This window comes from Crocodylus porosus, unplaced genomic scaffold (genome assembly GCF_001723895.1).
Source record: "Crocodylus porosus isolate Cpor-Errol unplaced genomic scaffold, CroPor_comp1, whole genome shotgun sequence".
In the NCBI taxonomy this organism is placed as follows: domain Eukaryota; kingdom Metazoa; phylum Chordata; order Crocodylia; family Crocodylidae; genus Crocodylus; species Crocodylus porosus.
This window is the reverse complement of record NW_017728942.1, coordinates 11,081,084-11,104,010: the sequence shown is the minus strand read 5'-3', so window position 1 is coordinate 11,104,010 and position 22,927 is coordinate 11,081,084. Positions and strand designations below refer to the sequence as shown.

The following is a 22,927-nucleotide window of genomic DNA, read 5'->3' as shown; positions in this document are numbered from 1 at the left end:
GTAGCATTACACAAAAACATAAAATAAAAGTGCAAACTTACAAGATAAAGAATGTGTGCCTTTGGGTAAGTATTCGAAGAGCAGAGAACTATCTTCACTCAGCATGTCAGCTTTCAGAGACAGCAGGCTGTTCTTACTCATGAGGGCTGCCCGCAGGTTAGCAACTGTTGCAGCCTGAAGTGCATCATCCTTCTCTGGAGTAAGAGGCTGAGACAGGTAACTAGCTTCACCGCCTATGAGTGCTTCATCCACATTTGTGTAAAGATCAGATCTCTCCACACGGTTATCAGAGCTGCTAGGTTCTGTCACCGTCACATCACCACCTATGGAAATAAAAAAATGCCATTAGGAAGATGTACAAAATATGCCTCGCCTTGAAAGTCCACACATCTACCATACATGCATTTCTAAAGTCCAGATAACTAGGAACCAATACTACATAGTTCAAGAGGGAAGCAGTCCCCTCAGTTTAACTCTCTTAGCAAATGGCAGGAATATTCCAATTAGTCCCAACCTTGCTGATACATTGGATTTCTTCAGCTTAACCCAAAACTTGCTTTACAGGTACTCTATATCAAAGCAAACTTTTGTTAGCTTTGCCTGTTGCCAACCACTGAAGCCTCTTTGTAATGCATCATGAGGAACTGATTTGTTGGAAACACCTCCTGCACACCTTCAAAAAAGCTTGTGAACTGTAACATTGTTTTACTGAAGAGCACATACTCTTTTACAAATTAAAGATGATGCCACCAGAATCAGGTCAATGAAATCTCTCTGGACCTACTAATAGGAGCTGTAGCCTGCAATGCTGTCCTGGGAACTAGTTGGGTGTCTTCACAGCAACTATAAGCAATGACAACCCAACAGAGTACAAATAGTAAGAAAACCCCTCACTAAGCTATATCAATTTGTACTTTGTACTAGGGTTTAAGAGCCTCAATAACTACCAGTTCAGAGACTTTGACAGTGCACTAGTAGAGAAGCTGTTTTCAGTCCCTTAAATTGCAGCTTTCCAAAACATTACTCGTCCAGGCTGAAATTTTCCAGCCCTGGTTTCTTCCCTGAAGACGTTTTTGGAAAATTTGAGCAACAGAAGTTCTACTCTGTACAGGGTCCATGAGGTCATTTATATGAAAAGGGCATGCATGTGTGTGTGCACACACAAACACACTTTAAATGGTTCAATCGCATGCAAAAAGAGATTAAGCTTTACATGAGCAATAGTGACAGATTTCTGAGCTAACAATGCCAAGTGCTTCAAGAATAATCAACACAGTGAATACAAATATAATGGACCATTAAAAAAAAGACATGCAAAAAAAGATACAAGATGATACCAAGTATATAATGTTCACAATTTTGCATGCATTCGTATGTTTTTGTTTTTATTGAAATAAAAAGAGGTGCTGATCTCCATCCATACCTCCAGCCACCATGGTAATTATTTGAAAAATTCATAAAGAAAAGAATTACCACCAAGCTGCCAAACAGGAACCTTTTCCCATAAATGTGAAGTAGTTAATTAGTCAGTAGTCACATGCAGCCAACCTAAAACCCAATCTCACACATCTGGATAATGGTTAAGACTCCCTAACAAACAATGCCTATCTAGCATGTATTAAAAATTAAGATCTTCAGGCTGTTTTGGGGAAACTCTGGAAATGACCCAGCAAAGGTGACTGCAGCTCTAGAACTCTGCACAATTCATACATAAATATATGGGGGGGAAGAGGAGGTTTTTCAGGTAGATAGATCTCAAATGATGTATACTTTGAATGTCAAAACACCGTAAAATCCACACAAACCAACAGGAAGTCAATGCAGGTATAAGAACTGGTATTATATGCTTCCCTTCAATATACCCCACTCAGAGAACTTGGCCGGCAGACAGCTGTCAACAATAGTTGTTGGGACATATGAGGAATAGTGAAGGAAAGGGAATGTCTAGTTGTAGGCTTTAAATACATCCTCTGTCTCCTTAAGCAGGCAAGCTATTTCTGATTGACAAGGGACCATTACCCTGCTCCAACTCAATTTTTCTTTTTGGAGTAACTACCCAGTTGTACTCATTCCCATCAGAAAAAAAATATAATAAAAGTTTAAGTTTTGAGTTTCTAAATTTTAGTTTTGATGTTTGTTTTTTTAAACTGTTAATACTTAGCTATGCTTCTTTCTGTTGTATTGAACAGTATAGTCATTTAAAAATAATTACGTATACATTACATGTTATTAGGTAGTTTCCCTTTAAACAGAATTCAAATTCAAGCATCATAAAATGGCCAGAGAACAAAGAATTCGAGCCAATTTAAAAAGTGATATAATGAACATCTTTATCAAACAGGTGGTTACAAATGGATACCAAACTTGTTGTTCTTCTCATGTTTGGAGTGCATTTCTGCATGTAGCAACAAAGAATTCAGGGCAGAAAGTATGTTTGACAACAAAAGTTACTGTTGCCAAATATAGGCAGTAAATACTTCCATTTTTCTCACTTCTTTTCAGAAGCCAATTACAGATGCTGACTGACAGCTTCCAGAATCTGTTGCTGCATGCTACACATACACACTAATTGCTAAAACACATGCAGATTCATTGTAACTGTGACAAGATATTAAAGATTTCCCAAAAGCCAAGACAGCAGAAGACAAGCTTTGGCACTTCTCATATGTATAGTATAACTGGCTCAAATACACAGCAAGGCAAAACATATCCTCATACAATCACAAGCATATTAAAATACTCTTCAACCTGGAACAGACAAATGTAATTTATATCAGTTTTGCAAGCTCTTGTGAATTAAACAGGGATCAGGAATGGATAGATGGGCAACTATCACAGACAGTAGGCAGGTATTATTGCAATTTGCTCCTGGCCAGGAAGGTAGCCTTTAGCAAACATCTGCCTCAGGATGGACATAGCTGGACAAAAATGTAAATTGCTGAATCTTATGCCAATAAAGGTTTATCCTGATTTCTTCAAAAGCAATTCTCCATCAAAAGACGTGAAACTGCCTCCTCCTAAAGGTTCTCTCTTCTGCTGATTACTTTTTTTTCTTAACACACGCATGCAAATTGCTTATTACTTTATGTAAATATTGTATGTCCAGAGTCGGAGAACATAAAAAATAAATGAAGTCCTTCTTCACAGAGCCTCTAAAACTATTCTTCTCTTCTGTCCGATATAAAAAGCTTAGTATGTTACCAAGGAATTATGTAAAATCTAGAGTATCCATCACTGCCCAGTAATCAAAGTTCTTCATTAAGGCCCTTCAAATTCCTGTAAACTAAGTTTCCATAAATGTATTTTTTCTTTAAACTGTCCAAGGAAACGAGACATTGCAAGCTTCAGCTTCACCTAACTTGCAGCTTTTATTGCAGTTTTTTTTTTTTAACCACTAAGGCATTCCTCTGATTCAAGGCACCATTCACTGAAGTCTTGATCAGGGCCAGCAAGTGAAACAGGGGATTAATGCTGTTCTGAAAAACTGAGCTCATTAATGTCATTGAAATTAGTTCTTCCCCATTATTCTTTTGCCCCACCCTAGTTTCCAGGGCACCAAATCTTTCAGAAAAGCTTTATTCATTCAGCTGAATAAAGATATTTATAAAAGCACAGGGTTTGTTTTATCAATTTTAACTGCAGTGTACATCCCACATCCCTGACACTGAAAGCAATGTTTAACTGGAAAAGCCCTTATTTACACATTAATAAAAAAAAGTACAGGAACCCATATTACATGGATTTTCACACAGAGCAATCACATATCCTAGTTGCTTAGCATACAATGAAAATGCATTTTGTCCTTGATTACACTGACCAGCTGGTAATTACCACAACTAAGCAAGAATGACAGTCAAGCAGTTTGAGAGAGTGGCTACAGCAAGTTCCTAAACCAACACAGATAGGCAAGGCTGCTGTGTATAATTTACGTTTGGAAAAAACAGAACTGAACTGGATATTCACTCTGCTGAGGAATACGCTAGCAATAAAATACAGCTCTCTGTTTCATGTGTATAGTTCCTAATCCAGATTACAGTTACTTGATCTCAGCAGCAAGCTGCTACTTTGGCAACCTGGATTTTATTTTAAAAGTAATACTAAACTGCATTGGGCCATAAACTGAAGATGAGAAAATTAAACACACCTAGAGATAGTAAAAAACAAACAAACAACTGAAATATTTTTTCTACAGAGACAATTATCTTATATTTACCTAGTTTGAAGAACCCAAAATGCACTTATGTGGGTGAGAGGCTTGGAAAACATTAATGTTATAAACTATATAGAACTGGTCATGTGATTTGCCACTGCATGCAAAAACTATTTCCCTTAGTCTTTACTGAGGAGTTTATAACAGAAAACATAAATTGCATTATACTGATCAACTGTATTATATTGATCAATTAAAAAAAGGTAGTTTTGCTATATCAAGAGGAATATTTCAAGACTGGCTGCAAACATATCTGGGGATGAGGCTGGAATGTATGTAGTCACCTAGGTACCAGTTTGTAATGTGCTGTTTGCAATAATTTTAGCTTGCATATATGAAAAACTACTGGCTGTTCCTTTACCACACTGTGACAAAGTGCTCCTAAGCTCTTTGGTCTGATCTATGTCTAACAGGGTCTGACAAGTCTCCAAACTTCCAGTCTGAGAAAACATAAGCCTCAGACTAGCGAGAGACTAAACCTTTGGGCAATGGTTCGGTAACCAACCAGACTCCAGAAAGACGTGATCAGACAGTTTCCGTTCAAACAGAATTCAAAGGATACTCCAGAAAGAACGTGAAGATTCTCATTCTGTGTATGCACAGTTTGTTCTTAGTTACTATAGCATGAAAAGAAGCTGAAACCACATTACAGAATGTGTTCTTCTAATATCACACCGTATCAAATTGACATCATCATTAGATTTTTGCATCTCAAAAAATGCAGTTGGTGCAAACTGGTGTGGTCTTGACAATCTTGATTCCTCAACTCTACGCAGTATATAAATCCAACCATCAGTTTAGAGTTTAGTCAAAGTAAAAGGACATGAACTGCATGAGCTCCGTTTTACTGTGAAGAGCAGGAGCCCAAAGACCAATTCAAAACAGTCTCTGCTGTGTAGGACGTCTACGTCCAGCCGCTGTAGCCTTTTAAGAATTTTTTCACAGATTTCCCTCTTCCAGGAAGCTATGGATGATGACAGATAATCACCCAAGATGATTTGCCCAGCAGAAGAATACATGGGTAATATCTGTGAGCAGATGTGAATGAATGTGTGCGATTCACAGCACTTTGAAAGTAGATAGTGGATGCTCATCGCTGCCAGTCACAGACGTCAAGGTAGCACTCAGACTGCAGCATGAAACTGCTTGGCTGCTTCAAGTTTTATGTCTATTTTGAGCCGAACCCAAAGATCAGTGTCTAGGCCAAGGCCCTTCAAGAAAGAAAAACCCCAAAATATACAACAACAATATTTAAAGGGTCAGGAACTCAGCCCAATCATTTCTAACCACACACTAAATGCAAACATACCACAGACATTTTGCTCTTAACAGAAAAAAAGCAACTTGACTTTGAGTTTACATATTTCTGGACTAAGTACAAAAAGAATGCTACAAGGTAACACATTACTGACCAAGCTGGGTAAAGGTATTAGACAGCAGGATAATTATCAGTAGGGCTGGAATGCAGAAGTTTCAGATTTTCTTTCAGAGGATGAGGATGTCCATAATCACATTACCTGTGTCTCGTAACCAATGAACCAAAACTGTTCTGTCCAAGATTAAAATTTACTGATGCAATAAGGAGAAGAGCAAGTCCAGAAACTATGTTACTCCACTGATGGAAGTTGACACAGATAAATGAAAAAAATAATTAAATTGTGGGAGCTGTATCTGAGACATGGCTTGTGGATGCATATAAAAAGCCCATCTCCATTAACTAGAGCATATCATCATCATGGACCATGATTAGCTGGAAATTCAGATTTATTAGGTTTTAAGGTAGAACTCAAAGCACTGTTTTATCCAGAAAAAACACACACACCTCAAACTTCTAGTGAGGAATTAAAACAAAAGTAATGTGATAATGTAACTTACTAAAAATACTGAAATAAAAGACAATTTTAAACTACTTATCTACAAAAGCTAAAAAGAGTTGCTAATAAAAGCTTGAAACCTAGTAGTCTGAAGCAAAAATACCTGTGCCATCATCCCCAGACACAGAACACATATATGCTCAAAGAAATAACTCCTGCAGTTTAAAGAAATACAATTTTATCTTGTAATTAACGACCTGTAACTTGCTTTATTTAAATCACTTTACATTTTTTGCTTTTGCTTATTTGTTCTATGCTCTCATTTCATTAGCCCCCCCTTGCACTTTATGGCTTACAAACATCAAGTTATACTTAATCTCTTTACTCTTTTCCTTCCCCTCCTCCTCTTTTCTCTACTTTTTATTCTTTACTCCCCTCTCCCACACGTTTTCCAGTCATTTCTCCCCCCAGTCCCAGGCTCCCAATACCACTCTTCCCTTTCAAAATTTATTCCAGTAATTTTTCCCTCCTGCCCACTTTCATTCCTAATTGTCAATGGACAACTAACCCCACCCCTCCCAGGGAAGGAAAAGCATTTTATGAAATGGGTAAGGTATAGATCAGGAGAGAGATCAAGAATTTTTATTTTGCAAGTTACTTATAAACTTTGAATAACAAATCAAATGGTACGAGGTTGCCCACCTTTCATAAATTGCTGGGTTTAATACTCCTCAGTATCATATTTTTTTCAAATGAAACTAAGCATTTCTTGTAGATACTTTAATGTCTTCAAAAGGAAAGAGAGAAAAGTCTAAAGTATATGGTGACAGAAGTGAGAGCCAATACAGGGAAAGTAGATGCAATCAAACATGCAATCTTATATAAAAGAGTCTAGATGAATGTGTATCACACCGCAATGCATGCTACTGGAAATAATAAGTGTTTGGCACAACAAGCATAAACAGGCATCTGATTTGTTCTTCACAGTTAAATTTCAATTGCAGATAATTACCATTTGAAATCCATTTGTACATTTAAGAATTAATTGTGCTTCATAAATGTTCCCGTGTTTTGCAACACAATTTATAGACTGTCTTCTTCACATCTGTATGTGATCCACAGATAAGTGGCACATTATAACTGGAATAACCCACAGACAAGCCGAGTCAAATCGAATCGAAACAAAACAAAACAAAATCCCCCAGATATCGCAGAAAGACCATCAAAAATATTTAAACATTGATTTTAAAATGTAAATCATATGGTGGGGGGGGAAAAAAAAAAAATCACTCCTGAGTTCAGGTGGAAAAGCCAAACCTAATTATGAAAGTTCAACAAAGTAATGCTAAAGGACATACTGACCTTACCAGCCTGTTCCGCAGCACCCACAGCTGCCTCCACCCACCCACGTTCAAAACTAAATAAAACCAAACTCTTTATACTTCTTGCATTTTAGCAGGGCCTGGCCTTGAAAGCCATCCCACTTCCTCTCCTACTCAAAACTGCCAGAAGCTCAGATTTGCACCCTGGGGAAATGGGCATTAGAAATGATGCCTGTGCCATATCAAAGATACGAACACAATCTCTCCTCCAACTGAGGGCTCTAAAACCAAGAAAGAAGGATTTTTTATTTATTTATTTTTTAAATGGGGCCGCTAAAACATATACTGCCTCCAGACAAGTTTAAATGGCCAGAGTAGCCTTGGAATATTCTAGTTACCGTCATATTCCCCAATGTTGTATACTTGGTAGAATATAAGAAACCTACAGACAGCTTAAAAAAAAAAAGAGAAAGTCTAGAGCCCAAGAGGAAAGAACGATGAAAACAGACAAAGTACAAAATGTAACATTATAAACTAAGTTCCACCACCATCATTTTCAGAAAGGATGTCAGAACCGTTTTCTTTTGTTTTTTAAATCAGAAATATTATTTCTATGTCTAATGGTAGTGACTTCTTTTAAAAGATGTTTCTTCTGCATGTTAGTAATTTGTCTGTACATCTAAGGAAGTCTTAAATTTATAAAACAGTTTTTATCTAGAAGGACCCTGAATACTTTACCTACATAGAGTTCAATTAAAATTGGCACCAGACTTGCATTCTAATGCAAACAAGAGTTGAACCATAAAAATAAGAATATTTACCCCTCTTAAGTAAGAAAGCAGATGCTGACAGAACTGAGATAACTTATCACAACTCTGTTCAACTTTAACACAGTGACAAAAACCAACAGCTGAATTGAAGTTAAGCTTCCACAACAGAAGTCCAGCATCCCAAAGGCACAATGCCTTTCAAATATATTCTATGCATGTTAATAGTTTCATAGTAGCTAGGGTCAGGAGGGCCCTGAACAGATCATCTAGCCTGACTCCCTGCCACAGGCAGGAATGAATGCTGGGCTCACAAGACCCCAGCCAGGTGATCATCCAGCCTCCTCTTGAATTTGCCCAAGGTAGGGGTGAGGACCACTTCCCTGGGAAGTTGGTTCCAGATTTTGGCCACCCAGTAGCGTGCTATATTACTGTCTTGCACCAACCATTTATACCCAATGTAATACTGCCCAATAGTTGAGCAAAATAGCAAGACTTCAAAAGCCCCCCCCCCACACACATATCCTTATTCTCATGACAGTGAAATGAATCCATGGACTGAAGTCTTGTGTAAATTTTTCCACATGCAAAAAAGGTTGTGCTTACTCCGAGTGAGACACGAAACCCTTTTACAGTCAATGTGGTACCTGCAAGTATACTTAGTAGTGTATTGCATGCTCTCTATGGTAAAAAAAAAGACCAAAAATATTAAAAGAACACAGATTCTAAATGCTAGTTTAGAGAAAGAAGAAATCCAAAGACGACCCTTAACTACATGATTTAGGATCAATATTTTGAGTATAAGCTCTACTGTATGCTGATAAACTCATTCTTGTGTTGGCTTTTTCTAGCTGTTAATAAACCCATTTACAAAAAGGGAAGGGTCCTTTTGATCTCTTCCCAACTCTTTATATGCAGATGGAATCTGAAGGCAATTTAAAAACTTGTGTGGGAGTGGGAAATGAAAAAGCTTTGGGAGGGAGGAGGGACATTTCTGGACAGCCAAAGTCAGATGGTTAATGTATGAATAAATCAAAAAGATTTAAAAGCCTATAGTTGAAAGAGTTGCAAATAATTTCTAAATCTCTCTCCTAATTTTAAGTTGAAAACCATCCCTGCAAAGTCATTTTCATACATACAGGTAATCAAAAGGAATTTGTTGGTTGTTTCATACCAAGGCTACATAGCATGCGGCAGCATGCTGGAAAGGACAGTCACTTGAGGTAAGCACTGTTTCAGTATACATCTGTTTGTGAGCAGCAACCTCCCTGAGAGGTTGTTTTAGGAAATTTCTAAAATGTAGTGTCCCTGAAAAGTATCTGGAGCCAAGGTTAAATACAGGGTTGTGCACATACAGCTGTCTGAGTTTCCTCTCATAAACCCAAGTATCCTATCAGAATAAAAATCTTAAGGAAGAGGGGAAGGCACAACGATGGCAAGATGGCATTCTCAGACAAGCTGTAGATGTAATATTAAGTGACAGTATTGGCTTTCTTCAAAGTGGTCCATTTCCACTAGCAAGAGCCTAGTAAGCACCACACAGGATGGAAGACTAAGCCATTCTAATTATACAAAAACTGCCTTCCTCGTTATATCCTGATAACCGGAACCATGCTGAGGGGTGCTTTAGTCTCTAGGTGGTACCACTGAAGTCAGTGGTACTTTTTGAGGAGCAAGGTGTTACTCCAACATAAGTAAAGATATAAAAATTTGGCCCCAAAAGACCACCACATCTAGATACCGAACACTACCAGAAAGTCAATAAATAGCCCACAAGTGGGAGAAAGACAAAGGACAGCTTTCTGGATGGATAATGCCCAAACTATTACTAAAGGGATACAACATTTCCACTGATAACACCCAAACTACTAAGGCCATACAAGGATCCATGCATTTTTTTACTTCCAACTTCTACATCATTGATACTTCCCTCCTCCCTGACAAAATCAATCCCTTTGAGCTGGTGATGGCCACATACATGCTGAACAAATGGTAATTAGAGAGCTGGGCTTAAAAGGGCAGCTTTTCCCACTGTCATTTTAAATGGATTTTCCTCTCAATTTGTTCAATCAATAAACATATTATGTTAATTATTTTGCATAGACTACATCAACCAACTGACTAATAACAACATTCAAGTTGCAGGTCAATACTGACCCTTGTCCATTTAGAAATGGAAGTCGTTCAAGTGGCTGTTGAGCATGCTAAAAGGCTACAACAAGATTGACTATCAATATTGAAGAGCCATCAGAACCTATCTGCACTGCATGAAGGTCATTTGAAAACTGGATGCTGGAACATGCACCAAAAAGGGTTCATTAACTTCTGAATTACACAAGTAAAATACTGTTTTTGTACAACTCCTTGGAAAAGTCAACTTCAACATAAAATACATTTTTGCATTAAACCACTTACTGGGGAAAAAACTGACAGTTCTTTTATAGGTTTTAAAACTTTGTTCAAACATAAATTAGTGACCTAAACTCATTTACTGTCCCTTCCAATGGTTCAGAATGGATACCTCGTGGGTTTTTATAGGCCATTACATCACCCAATTTTCAAAGTAGTAGAACAAGCCAACCCTTTTTAATTGTTCCATAATGGTTATAATGCTGCTGCTTAAAATATTTGAGGTCTTAAGAACACAAATTGTCCAGAACCAGAGAAAATCTGCCAAGTATCAGAACACTTCCATGTGCCAAATATGAAGCAGGTCTGGAAAATCATGCACTCACTCCCCCACTTTTCATCTACTCAACAAGAACACACTGAAAAACGCAGTATGTATATAACACAGGATTAGTTTGAAAACTGCCATGAAATAAATCTTTGATTTGCCAGTACTTAAGGTGGTGGGGGTTTTTTTTGTTTTGCTCTTGAAAAAAAACACGAAAGAAACGAACGAACTATATTGGTAGCAGTGGAAAATAATAGTTTATATTAGGCAAGATTGCCACTCCAGACTGAGGTTGCAAATAATCCCAGCAGATGAACTGAAAGCTCCCAAGATCAATGTTTTACAAATTACTATTTGTGGAAGGAGGTTACTATGTTCATGTGCTCTACTTAAATGATTTGCACTAATGAATTAAATCTGGTCCCTATATGGTATTCTTCGCTGACCCTATTTTGAGTTTTGCTGAATTTGCACACATATCAGCTGTGCAACAAATTTTATAATGGCATGCTCCTGGTTATTCAAACTACACATGCCTCATTTGCTGAGCAATTTATACAGCTTTTGTATAGAGAGAAGCAAGAAAATGTGAGCTTTCAAGCACACTCATTGTGTATGTTACTCTTATGACATATCTTAATGTCTTTTCAATAGCACATATTCTGAGGTAAATCTCCATTTAACTGAAACAGTTAAATTAGTCTTCTTCTTATGTTTGTACTTCACTTTTCACCATGTTTTGGGTTTGATGGGAGTGTTTTAAGTTTAGTCAATATTAGTAGGACCTAAAGCACAAAATCTCACTTGCACTGCAGGCTGAACTTGGATAATCCATTGAGAAGTATCGTTCTGAAAGAGACAGCTAATAGCTTTGGAAATCGGCAATCTAGTGCAGGGGGCACCCAGAGGGAAAACTTCAAAGCTTGCTGGGCCAGCCCGCACCATCACTACTTACTTCGTTTTGCATTTAGCTAGATGTCTCTGGGGAAGCCACAAAGGCTTTTGGATAAACTGGGAATAAACTGCAGTATGGTCTTCCAGAGTATATACACAGTTGAACTCTGACAATTCACAGGCAAATTCAAGTGCATGTCATTTGAAAGGTAAAAAAACTCTGCTGCACTTACAGAGTCTTGGATTCAATTTATCCAGCTGTTATCATATGGCAGCAGTGATCCGTAGCAACAAATAAGTTTTTCTTCACCACTTCTAGAACCTTATGCCTAAAATCAAATGTGTTCATGCTGAACTTACCAGTCTTCCCAACTAGTTTGTTCGTCAGGTACCAATACGAAAAAGCAGAACAAGCAAACCTAAGTGCCTCCCCAAAAAATCAGGCTTTGTAGAATTTCTGAATACAGCACTGCAGAATCTAAAAATCTTGCTCCATTTTTTTTTTCCAAGTGTGGCAGAAAGGAGAATTGGGTTTGATCCTATATTCAGGCAGACAGGTCCAGTAGAACTCGTGTACCAGCCGACTCTTCATTAATAACAAGAGGTAGCATACTTTAGGAAGGATGATTTATATGCAATGTATTTTGGCCCAAATGGGAATAAGGTTCTCTTGACTGGCATCTCAAAGAGCAGCTTAATAGGTGGCAGAAGTTACACTATTGGTCATATAATGTTTGCAAACAAAAAAAGTACTTTGTTAAAAATATACATACACCTTTCATTCAGTACAAAGAGCTTAACAGAAATCCAAGGGTAACTCACTGAACGTGATGTGGCACCACCCTGAACCACTGCAAACATCACCTACTACCACATTTTAACGCGTTGACTTTTACTTGCCAATTCCCTGATATTCTAAACTAGGCATATTGTACTTAGTCTTCTGTGTAGATACCTTATCTTTCAGCCTCTGTAAAAGGCCAGATACAGTTACGGCTTGACAGAAATGTTTGAGACTAACCTTCAGTGGCAGAATGTTAGGGCTAATACTACTCCAGGATTAGGTATTTCAGAATGTTTCAAACCCCTCCAAAAAAAGAATTTTTACTTGTTGAAATAATATTGATTACAAAGCTCAGAAAAAAGCAGAAGTAACTTTACTCTGCTGATCCTAACTTTAGAACTCACTGGATTCAACAGCCAGCAATTGAAATGATACATTCCTCTCCAATACTCTTAAATCAGCCCTTCCAAGCTAAAGGTGAAAATACAGAGCAGTTTACAAGCAGTATCCTCTTATCCCCTGAAAAGGCGAGAAGAGTTTAGTAGTCTGACCATTTGACTCGCACTGAAATTTTCTAAAAATTCAATAAACAAAAGCAGTGGTATAATTAAACTGATATGCAGGATTAAGAATATTAGGAGGGCTACTAGAACATCTGCCAAAAAGTAGGATATATGTAAATGAGAGGCTAGTATAGGCTCTCAGTAAAGAAGCAAATAAAGTAAAGCAGTAAGAAAGGCACTTTCTAAGGGGGAAGCATGCTCTGATCCATGGAGTTAAAACAGATTAGTAGAAACCTGGCTGTTACCATAGGGGGGAGGAAAAGGAGGATAGCTCTGGAGCCTGGGGAAAGTGGAATGCAGGGTGGGGAAAGGAAACAGACACAGAGCTTGGAGCTAAAGCTGGTTTTGGGTGGAACCATTTTAAAGCCAGGGTGTAGCCAGGGAATAAGTGTCTGGGTTTACAAGAATCATTTCAGTTTCCAGAGACTTGAAAATAACTGAACCTAACCCTTTAATAACAGAAATTTAAAACAGCTATTACAGTTAAGATTGCACACCATTAATTTCATTAACCTGCAATTCTTGTTAAGTGAAGGATCTTCTTCAATGAAGAGTCTGGACTAAAGACATTCTGGATAAACGACACAAGGCTCACTGAATTTTTTTGCTTTGTTCTAGAGGGTTGCTACATAAAGCAAAACTGATATTCATTCAATTGAACACACTGCTGTATATTACAAGGCAGAGTGGACCAAAAGACAATCGAAAGCTCTGAGCAGCTTCAGCAGGCAGTGCAATGCAGAACAGGGGGTGATTTGGCTGATTTAGTTGCTGAGGAGAGAATTGTGGGGGTGGCATCTCAGCACCGAATCTGTAACCCCTACAGGTCTGGCAGCACAGAGAAAGACTAGCATCACCTGTCACCAGATTTTACAAAATGCAGAATTATTTCACAAAGTTAAGCATGCTATCACTTGGACAGATCTGATAGCAAGGTAGACTGCAATACCCTGTACTATATTAGAATACTGGCTTAATTGCTACATTCTCCCATCTGTTTTTGATTAATTTCCTTTTTCAAGGTGGTATGCTATGTGAAGATCAAGTATATGCATGTGTGGGAGACATCCAACATTATGTTAGCACAACTCAGATTTTCATCCCCTCAGTTTCTAAACCCATGTTAGATGTAAGATGCCAATACCTGAACTCAAAAACACACACACACAAAAAAACCACAAACAAAAAAACCCAACCTGCCTAGACTAGTGAGATGCAATTTGCTCTAGCAATACCTGGTAGAAACGTGACAGAAGTATGCGTATACCTCTACAAAGATGCGCACTTGTCCGAAGGATTTTTTAGTCTCCTTCAAAAACTGAGTACATACTCTTCTACTGCTACCTTTAGAACAAAGTTTCTCTCAATCAAACCATTTCCCTCCCAGAAATGCTCACAGGACTTGGATACAGGAATTCATTAATAAATAAATAAATAAATAAAATAACCAACCACCTTGATTTCAATTAACTGCAATAATACTAAGTATTTTTCCTTGTGCTATTTTAATCCCACCCTCAAACTCTACCAATACTTAAAGCAACATTATTCGACTACGCTGCCCTTATTTTCTTTATCTCCTTTGCTGTAGAGAAGGTTGAAAGAAATCATCATAACCCTGCAGTTAGGGGAACCAAATACAGTGCCTACAGATCCAAAATACGGTACATGATAGAAAGATAGAAAACTCAAAATTTTACCCCTCCTCCTTTTTTAAATTATAAAAGTTCATTATACCCTGTTGCTTATCCAATTAGAGGCCCCATGGACAGCTTTCTTTTAAATAGGCCTGAATGAAATGTGTACTGTGACAAAACGATCAAGGCTTTGGCTATTTTACCAAGTTCTCAATAGATTAAAATGAAGAAAAAAAACACACCCTCTCACACAAAACCACAGATCAAACACAGAAAGACTAACTTTGTTTTGGTTAGATGGTTTAGAAAAGCTCTGGAGAACAATCTTTTGATCCAACTAAAATTTGGGGAAAAAAACATTACGGAAGGATTGTATGCTAATGCACTCATTTTTTCAATGCATTTCCCCGTGAAAAGTTTACTGACCTGGATTATGGACCTACTCAAACACTACTGAAGTTGCCATCTTGATGGTCGGAAAGAGAGGCCAATACCACAGGTACAAAAAGCTTCTGAAAAGCTTAAATAAAAAAATCTTGGATGACAGATGCTCAGTATTTTATATGTGCTAGGCCAATAGCCTAAGAAAGCACATGACAATGGGATGGGAATTTGACTCATTCCTCAGTGCAAAAACATCACAGGCCGGCTGAATGGATATATAGTTTGAGAGAAGCTAGTATTTCTCAGCTGTCAAGATGGGTGAACCAAATACCACCAGCTATCAAAGATATGGAGAGGCCACAATTACCAATGTTGTCTTTGGTCCTTTTTATCTGGCATCTGTACATTTGGTGGTCTGCAGCAAAATATGCACTTGAGAGAGAAGGTGCATCATGAATCCTCTCTTTTGGAAATGAGTATTAACTACTCAATGAAGGGGCAGTTCCCTCACCTTTCATTTACCTATAGGTAACACAATCATATTCCAGATGACAGATCCAATTTACTTGTCAAGGGACAAGTAGGGCAGATTGCTCTGTATTTTTCCCCAAACTATGCAGGCAAAATGCTGAAACTATAGTCTTGTTAACATAGTCTTTTACCCTCAAACTGGCTTCCTTAAAGCAAACTGTAAAGAAACGTTGTTCCATGATATTATATCATTGACTACACTCACAATGATGGAAGGGAGGTGGGGGAAAGATCAACTCAGCATCCTGCTCCCTGAACAGTGCTTTTCTGTCTATGATAAAAAGTGATCCATCCCTATAATGAATAGTTAAGACATCTGACTAGAATACACTTGGTATGAAAGATGGGAAATCATATCGAAAAAGAAGCATCTGGCAAAAAGATGCTGAAGTTTGTCTCGGAGGCAGCTTTTTAAAAACAGTTATTTGGAGAAGCTGCCAGCTTGCACTGCACAAAACCCCAGGGCCAGATTTTCCCAAACAATACGTATGGAAACTTCAACATGCATACATACACTTCACAACCTCATGCACTTTGCTTTGAAGAAGCTACACCCAAAAGCCTCATGTCCCGCAATTAGGTAGCCACGCTGTACAATTATTTTTCTTTAGATGATGCACAATCCCTTATTTGCCTTGCACAAGTTTAATGCTTAATGCCTCCTTTTGTGACAGCTCAAGTAAAACAAAACAGGGAGATAGGGGCTGAATAAGCTTTAAATAAGCGCATTAAAACATGTCTGTTCAACAGAGCTATGCATGGCAGTAGAGGGCCAAGGTCCAAAGAAGCAGATGCTTTGATGAGCCTGGAGCAGAGGGGAAACTATCAAGAGTTCAAACTGGATTGACAAATTGGGAACTGCTTAATTTAAAAACAGATTGTTCTTCACACTGTAATCTTTGAGATGCAAAGTATGCTAAGAGTAAAGTGATCTGGTTTTGACTATAATTGCTTCCAACTACCAAGTAAACTGAACGTCCCTCTCATCTCACTGCTTTTCTAAGTATACAAATACCCTGACCACACAAAGACTTGAAGATGGGAGGTGTACAGCATCTGCCTGGGCAAGACAGTTTTTGAACAGGACACTGTTCCTGAAATTATCTTGGCCCTATTTCCTCAAGGTTTTTTCTTTTTTTTTTTTTTAATTTTGTATGGACCCAAAAAATTGGCAATGTAATTGGGAAGAAATTCTCTGGTGATTTGCCATCCCTTACCACAGGGTTGAAAGTTAATAGCTTCCTCTTCAGCAATTAATGGAAAGTTCCCCTGAAGCTGGAATTTTACTATTCAGAGAGTCTTGGAAAATTCCCCTCTCCCCATATGTTAAAAGATGCCCTGTATGTGAAGGAATTGGTTTTATTTTCTGCCCCTTCAGACCTAGAAGCAACACATCCTTCCTTCCTCTGGGAGCAAAAATCATCGTTCAGTTGTTACATAATAATACTATTTACACCAGTTCTTGAAGGCTGATTTAAAAGAAGGATATTCCTATATAGGAAGAGAAGGAACACAGAGAGGCATCATTTTCACTGACAAGTGACTTGGAAAGAGACTTCCCAAAAACCACTAATTACAAGACAACAAGGGAGTGCTCCTTTGTGCCATATATGGTACCTGGGAGTCACCACTTGAAAAAGTCCAAAGAAACTTTTTGGGGTAGAGGGAAAAATGGAAGGAGGTCCCTGATGTATAGTATACAGTTTATTCTACACTGTCTAAGCCAGAGGAGTTCAACCTTTTGGCCCTACAGGCCAGATGAAGGGCCCTGCACCCTGATTTAGCAAGTTAAGAGTTTAGGAATTTAAACGTACTGTTCTGTATCATTGCTACTGGACAGAAGTTTCACAGTGGGCCCACTCCAGGCAAAGATTTGCTCAAGTACATCTTAGCCAAGTCTGCCAAGAGAGATGTTACCCTAAAACAAAAGCTCAGTAATTTTATAAAAAGATATTGGGGGAGGAGATACTTGGAGAATACTCAAGGACAGGAACACGTTATGTTTAAAATAAGCAGCCATCAAAAATTTACAAATTTCAAATTTGTTCTTGGCGAGTACAATTCTCATAAAAGGGCAAGTTTCTGGTGGGGGCAGGAGGGAGATGCAAAAGAAAGCAGTCAGTGAAGTAATGCCACATACTGTTGAAGCCAACCACCTACTATAGACAGACTTCCTGGAGGTGGAGTGCACATAGGAACCACGATGGACAAATGAATGAATTCCTCTGCCAGATACCAGCGTAGGCTGCAAGAGACTAAGATTTACGTGCCATGCTGCAGACATCATTTCAATACCACATAATGTATGCTCTATAGCCACCTACTGAGGCTTTTTTTAGCATCTGCTTTGATATGTTTATTTTCTTCTATAAAAGCTGCAATTTGTTAATTTTTTGTTCTTTTTTTAGATTTTAGACAACCTGACTAGATTCACAGATATGGCCTGGGAGAGGCTACAGTGCAAAGAAAATAACTTTTAACCTTGTGTAGGCAAGGAGAGCAGTCAAAATCAAAACAGGTTGTTCACTCTCCCATGCCTGGAAGAAGGGTAGAAGAGGCATGCAGAAGCAGCACTATTTTCCATATATCTGCAGTACAGTTCAAAGTGTTTTAGATTTCATCTGCAAATACTTAAAAAAAAAAAAAAAAAAAAAAATGGTGAAGGCTAACAGACAACAGAGTCCATGTAACAAAGTTCAGCTTCCTGTGGCAAAGCTTTTGAAATCTCAAAAGCTAGATGAAATTTGTACATTGCTCCAAAAGACGCTCTCCAACCACCCCCCTCAACAGACTCGAATACAGAACTAAAGATTTCAGACACCACAAAACTTTATTTCCAATTCATATTACAAGTCCTCCCCTCCCTCCCCCGAGGATAAATCCCCATACATTAGCATGATACAGTAAGATATTACAAAAAATCTGCATGCTGGTTCATTGGGCTGTAATAGGATTTGGAACTAATGCAGGGGTGTGCACGTGTGTGAGAGTAGGGGAAAAGGGAAAGAAGTCAGTAGGATCTTAATTATTTGTGCAACGTTAACTCTTGATACTAAAACAGAGATCAAGTATTTCCCCCAATGTTAGGCCTAGAAAGAGATTCTGAAGGGCTTGTAGTTTAAAGAAGAATCACGAAAAAGGAAGCATTATAGACACTGTATAAATGGGGAACTGAGACAAAGATTAATTGATCTGCTCAAGGTCACAAAGAAAATCCTGTGAGAAAAATCAGGAACTGAAGCCTGATCCAGCAGTTTTACCTACAATGCCCACCTGGGGAGGAATTCAGCTGAGGAATTAAGTTAGGTGTTCAAACTTTAAGAAGACAGCAAAAAGTATGCAGCCTCTGCTAACTGAAAGTAGCCAGACACCCTGCTGAAATGCTCTAACAAGTGAAATGTTTCAAGTTTTACAGGAAACTATGAACACTAATAATTATCACTGCTTACAGACAAAAATCTCACTCACCACAAAACTGAGTTGTGTCATTCAAGTTTATTTGTAAATCACATTTTTTATGAAACAAACCAGATATCTTGCATTTCACATTTCCCTGTGATACTATGGGGATGGCAAAATAGGAAAGTTTAAAACGTGTAAGAAATATCATGTCAATGTATGTTTTTGTGCAGCTGCCTAAGCTAATCGTCTCTGAACACCTATACTTGCACCCAACATGAACTCGGATTATGATCATCTCCTGTCTAATCTCACTGCCTTGTCTCTTCACGATCCATCTCCAACAGTTGCTGATGTTCCACCCTTCCAAGTCCCTCACCGGCTTGTTTCACTACATTAAACTCAAGTACTTTCTTCTTATCAAAAGGGTCTGTTCAAGCTTCTCTCACATTACACTTATTTGCCATTACTTTTTCTCTTGTTCCACTTTGTACACTTCACTATCACATTAGCATAATCCTCTTTCCATCCTTTACTTCGTTCTCTGCTTTCTCATCAGCCTTTTACACCAAAGTCTCCCTGTACCAACCTGCCAAGCCCCATCTCTTCCAAATCCATCTACTCAAGTAATATTCCCTCTGCTTCCCCTATTAACTTTACTCACCATAAATCTTACTTCAAAATGATTGGTGTTTTTCCTCGTGTTACTTAGAAAATGAGAATTTGCAAAGCACCATGTAAAGCTAGAACATTATATGTTTTACAATAATAGTTCTTACAATCTCCTTACATGTATATGAATTAGCTACTGTATATGAACAGTAAGAACCCTAAGCCAACACGGCTCAATTTTTTACTTCTAATTACCCAAAACACTTACTCCACAATGTGGACTAATATGTTACCAAATATCACAATAGGAACCATACCATTCTTCTCTCAAAAAAACCCTGAAAGCATGCCAAGGTTAAGAAGTGGATTTGTCGTAAAATCAATTTCCTAAAACAAAACAAAAAAATCTGTTGGAAACAGATTTTAATATACAGTCATTAGAACCAAAGAGGGCCAATTAATGGATGAGTCACCAAAAGCATGAATGGCCCGGATCTGTTTACAATATACCTGTATAAATAAAAGGAATTGTACTTGGTAACATTTAGTACTTTTTATAAAAAATTGTGAAGTATTAAATTTTCAAGCAACTTTTCCTTTCTCCTTTATAAAAAAGAATATCAACATGTACACGCAGATGAGTACGCATACTTAAGGAAAAACCCAGCAAAATTAAATGACTGATGGGTAATATCAAAACAAAATCAGTGCTGCCTGGAAAGTGATTTGAAAATTAGTTGCAGTTTCCACCCCCCTTTTAAAATGTCCATGTGTATGATATATAATTTAGTCACTCATTTCCTCTAGCCATTTATCCCTTATTCACCACAGGTGGTTTTCAGCTGTTGTATTTCTTGATTGAGCTGACTTCATTATCACAAGAACGGTTTATGAAATAATATCCTTATATTTAGCTATTAAATAGTTGCTACAAATAAGCATGCAACTATCCCCCTTACTAGCTAAGTAAAAAATTCTAAACATTTTCTTTTTATTGTAGAACAAACTATTTTACATAACAGACAACAGGTAACACAAAAACAGCATCATGTATCAACCCGGTGACTTCCACTCCATAAAAACAACTTCAGGTGCTTGTGAGCAGCAATAACTTATGTGCACTGAATTCCCAGAATGATACAGTAGCAATGCCTAGTTCAGATGATTAATGTGATCAAAAACTGAAAGCTTGTGGTATATATACATAAACATTTAAGAGTATAGTTCAAATAACAGTTTTAGAAATAGCTGAAAAATTTAATTACCTAGGTTTAGAAATTCATCCTTGTACTAAGTGCCAACATAGCCATATACCCATGCATTTTCATGAGATCGCAGGGGTCCCAAAGATGAACAGGGCATATACCTTAAGGCAGTGATTCTCAACCAGTGCGTTCTAGCACCCTGGGGCACCAAAAGATCCTTTTAAGGGTGGTATGGGGGTGTTGTTCAATAATAAGACTGTTAAGAGTACAACCACCTACACAGGATTCAAAAGATAAACCCAGAGCTTTCAAATAGGAATCCAAAGCATCAGAAACTAGGATTAGGTATTTGGCGAGTCAAATAAAAAGTTTGGTCAACTGACTGGTCAAATATATCAGTCAAAAATAGTAAAAAAAACTGCCAACAGGTTCAAATAATGCAGAGAAAGTATACAATTTTCATGAAGAAATGTGTCAATGAACAATTAAAAAAACAAACAAAAAAACCACATCCGTCAAGAAAACTACAAAAATAAATGTAGAGGTTTTTTCAGTAAAATTGCCATAATCTTCGACCAGTCAACTGACCAGCTTGTCAACCCTATCAGAAACATTCTTACCTGTTGTGGTCTTTCCAAGGTCTCTACAACAGAAAAAACTGCTCTATTATTTTTCTGTAGTCAAAAAATGAGTGAAAACAAAGTGCTGGCATTTTCTGATGGGTGCTTCAAGACAAATAAGGGGTGCCTTGAGTCTACCCAAAGGTTGAGAACCACTGCCTTAATGTTTCAAGGAGGCAAAGAGGAATTTCCATTCCTTAGCTATAGAGAGATCTTTTGTAAATCTGACAAACTTCTGCTTTGTAAAATTTCTGAAGCCTTTGTTTAAAGTTACAAAAGGGCTTAAGTAATTTGGTATTCATCCCTCAAATGAAGTGCAGAATATGACTGGATTCCAATTCTGCCAGAACCACATGTTTTGGATCACTGTGCTTGAGCATCATCTTTAGGTACCAGACCTTTCATAGCCTTCTCTAATGCTACAAATAAATGGCTCATTTCCTGAACTGCTTTTGTCCTGCTTGTCTGTGAACCAATGCTTTGGGAACATCTGAAGTGCAGAGTTTCATTTATCTTTGGTTTTAGGAAGAAGTCAGGAAGGTTGGTGGCATAGTTAAAACAGAAGTCTAGTTCCACTTTGGTGAGAAACTCAGGGTGGGTGTTTCATTGCCAATTTATTCTCACAGAAGGCAAAGGCCTGCAGTAAGGCAGCAGCCCTAGATTTCAGGAGGGCAAACTTCAACGAGCTAAGTAGGATAGTTGGGGAAGCGCTGAGGTCCCAGAGGGGAGGGGAGCCAGGTGTCCAAGGAGAGTGGTTGCTCCTTAAGGAGATAATCCTCCAAGCCCAAAGGAAGGTAATAACAACGAGGATCAAAGGGAGCAGGAGGGTACACAAGCCTCCCTGGCTCACCAAAAGCATCCGGGAATGTCTCCTTGCTAAAAGGGAGGTGAACACCCAATGTAAAGAAGGGGTCATCACCAGGGATGACTATACTGGTGTTGCTCGGGGATGTAGGGGGGCAGTCAGGAAGGCCAAGGCAGAGATGGAATTAGGACTAGCTTCCCAGATTAAGGACAATAAGAAGTCCCTCTTTAAATACATATGGGGTAAAAAGAAGGTCCCGGGTAACGTGGGGCCCCTGCAGGAAGCGTTGGGAAATTTGGTAGTCACACCAGACGACAAAGCTAACATGTTTAATGATTTCTTTGCCTCCGTCTTCTTAAATAGGGACCAGAACAGCTACCTCCCTGCTGGGCCCCCCTCGGGCCCCAGGAGAGGCACACCTGGGCCAAGGATTAGTGAGGAACTAGTTAGTTAGGCAGCTTCTGGAGGGACTGGACGTATTCAAGTCAGCCAGTCCGGACAATCTCCACCCTAGAGTTCTAAAGGAATTGGCCAAGGTCATTGCAGGACCCCTGGCACGGCTTTATGAGCACTTGTGGTGCTCTGGTGTGGTGGCGGAGGACTGGAAGAGGGCTAACGTGGTCCCCATCTTCAAAAAAGGGAGGAAGGAGGACCCGGGAAACTATAGGCCAGTTAGTCTTACCTTGATCCTAGGCAAGCTGTT

General features: G+C 38.4%; 1 protein-coding gene across 3 annotated transcripts in view; it reads right to left on the bottom strand.

Annotated features, from left to right (window-relative positions):
- Nucleotides 1–22,927, bottom strand: part of ZBTB46 (zinc finger and BTB domain containing 46) — an 83,761-nt gene that overhangs the window by 28,276 nt on the left and 32,558 nt on the right. For all 3 annotated transcript variants that reach the window (XM_019548310.1, XM_019548311.1, XM_019548309.1), the window contains exon 4: nt 42–323. In XM_019548310.1, coding sequence (XP_019403855.1) covers nt 42–323 — 282 coding nt within the window. The remainder of the gene's footprint in view (nt 1–41; nt 324–22,927) is intronic.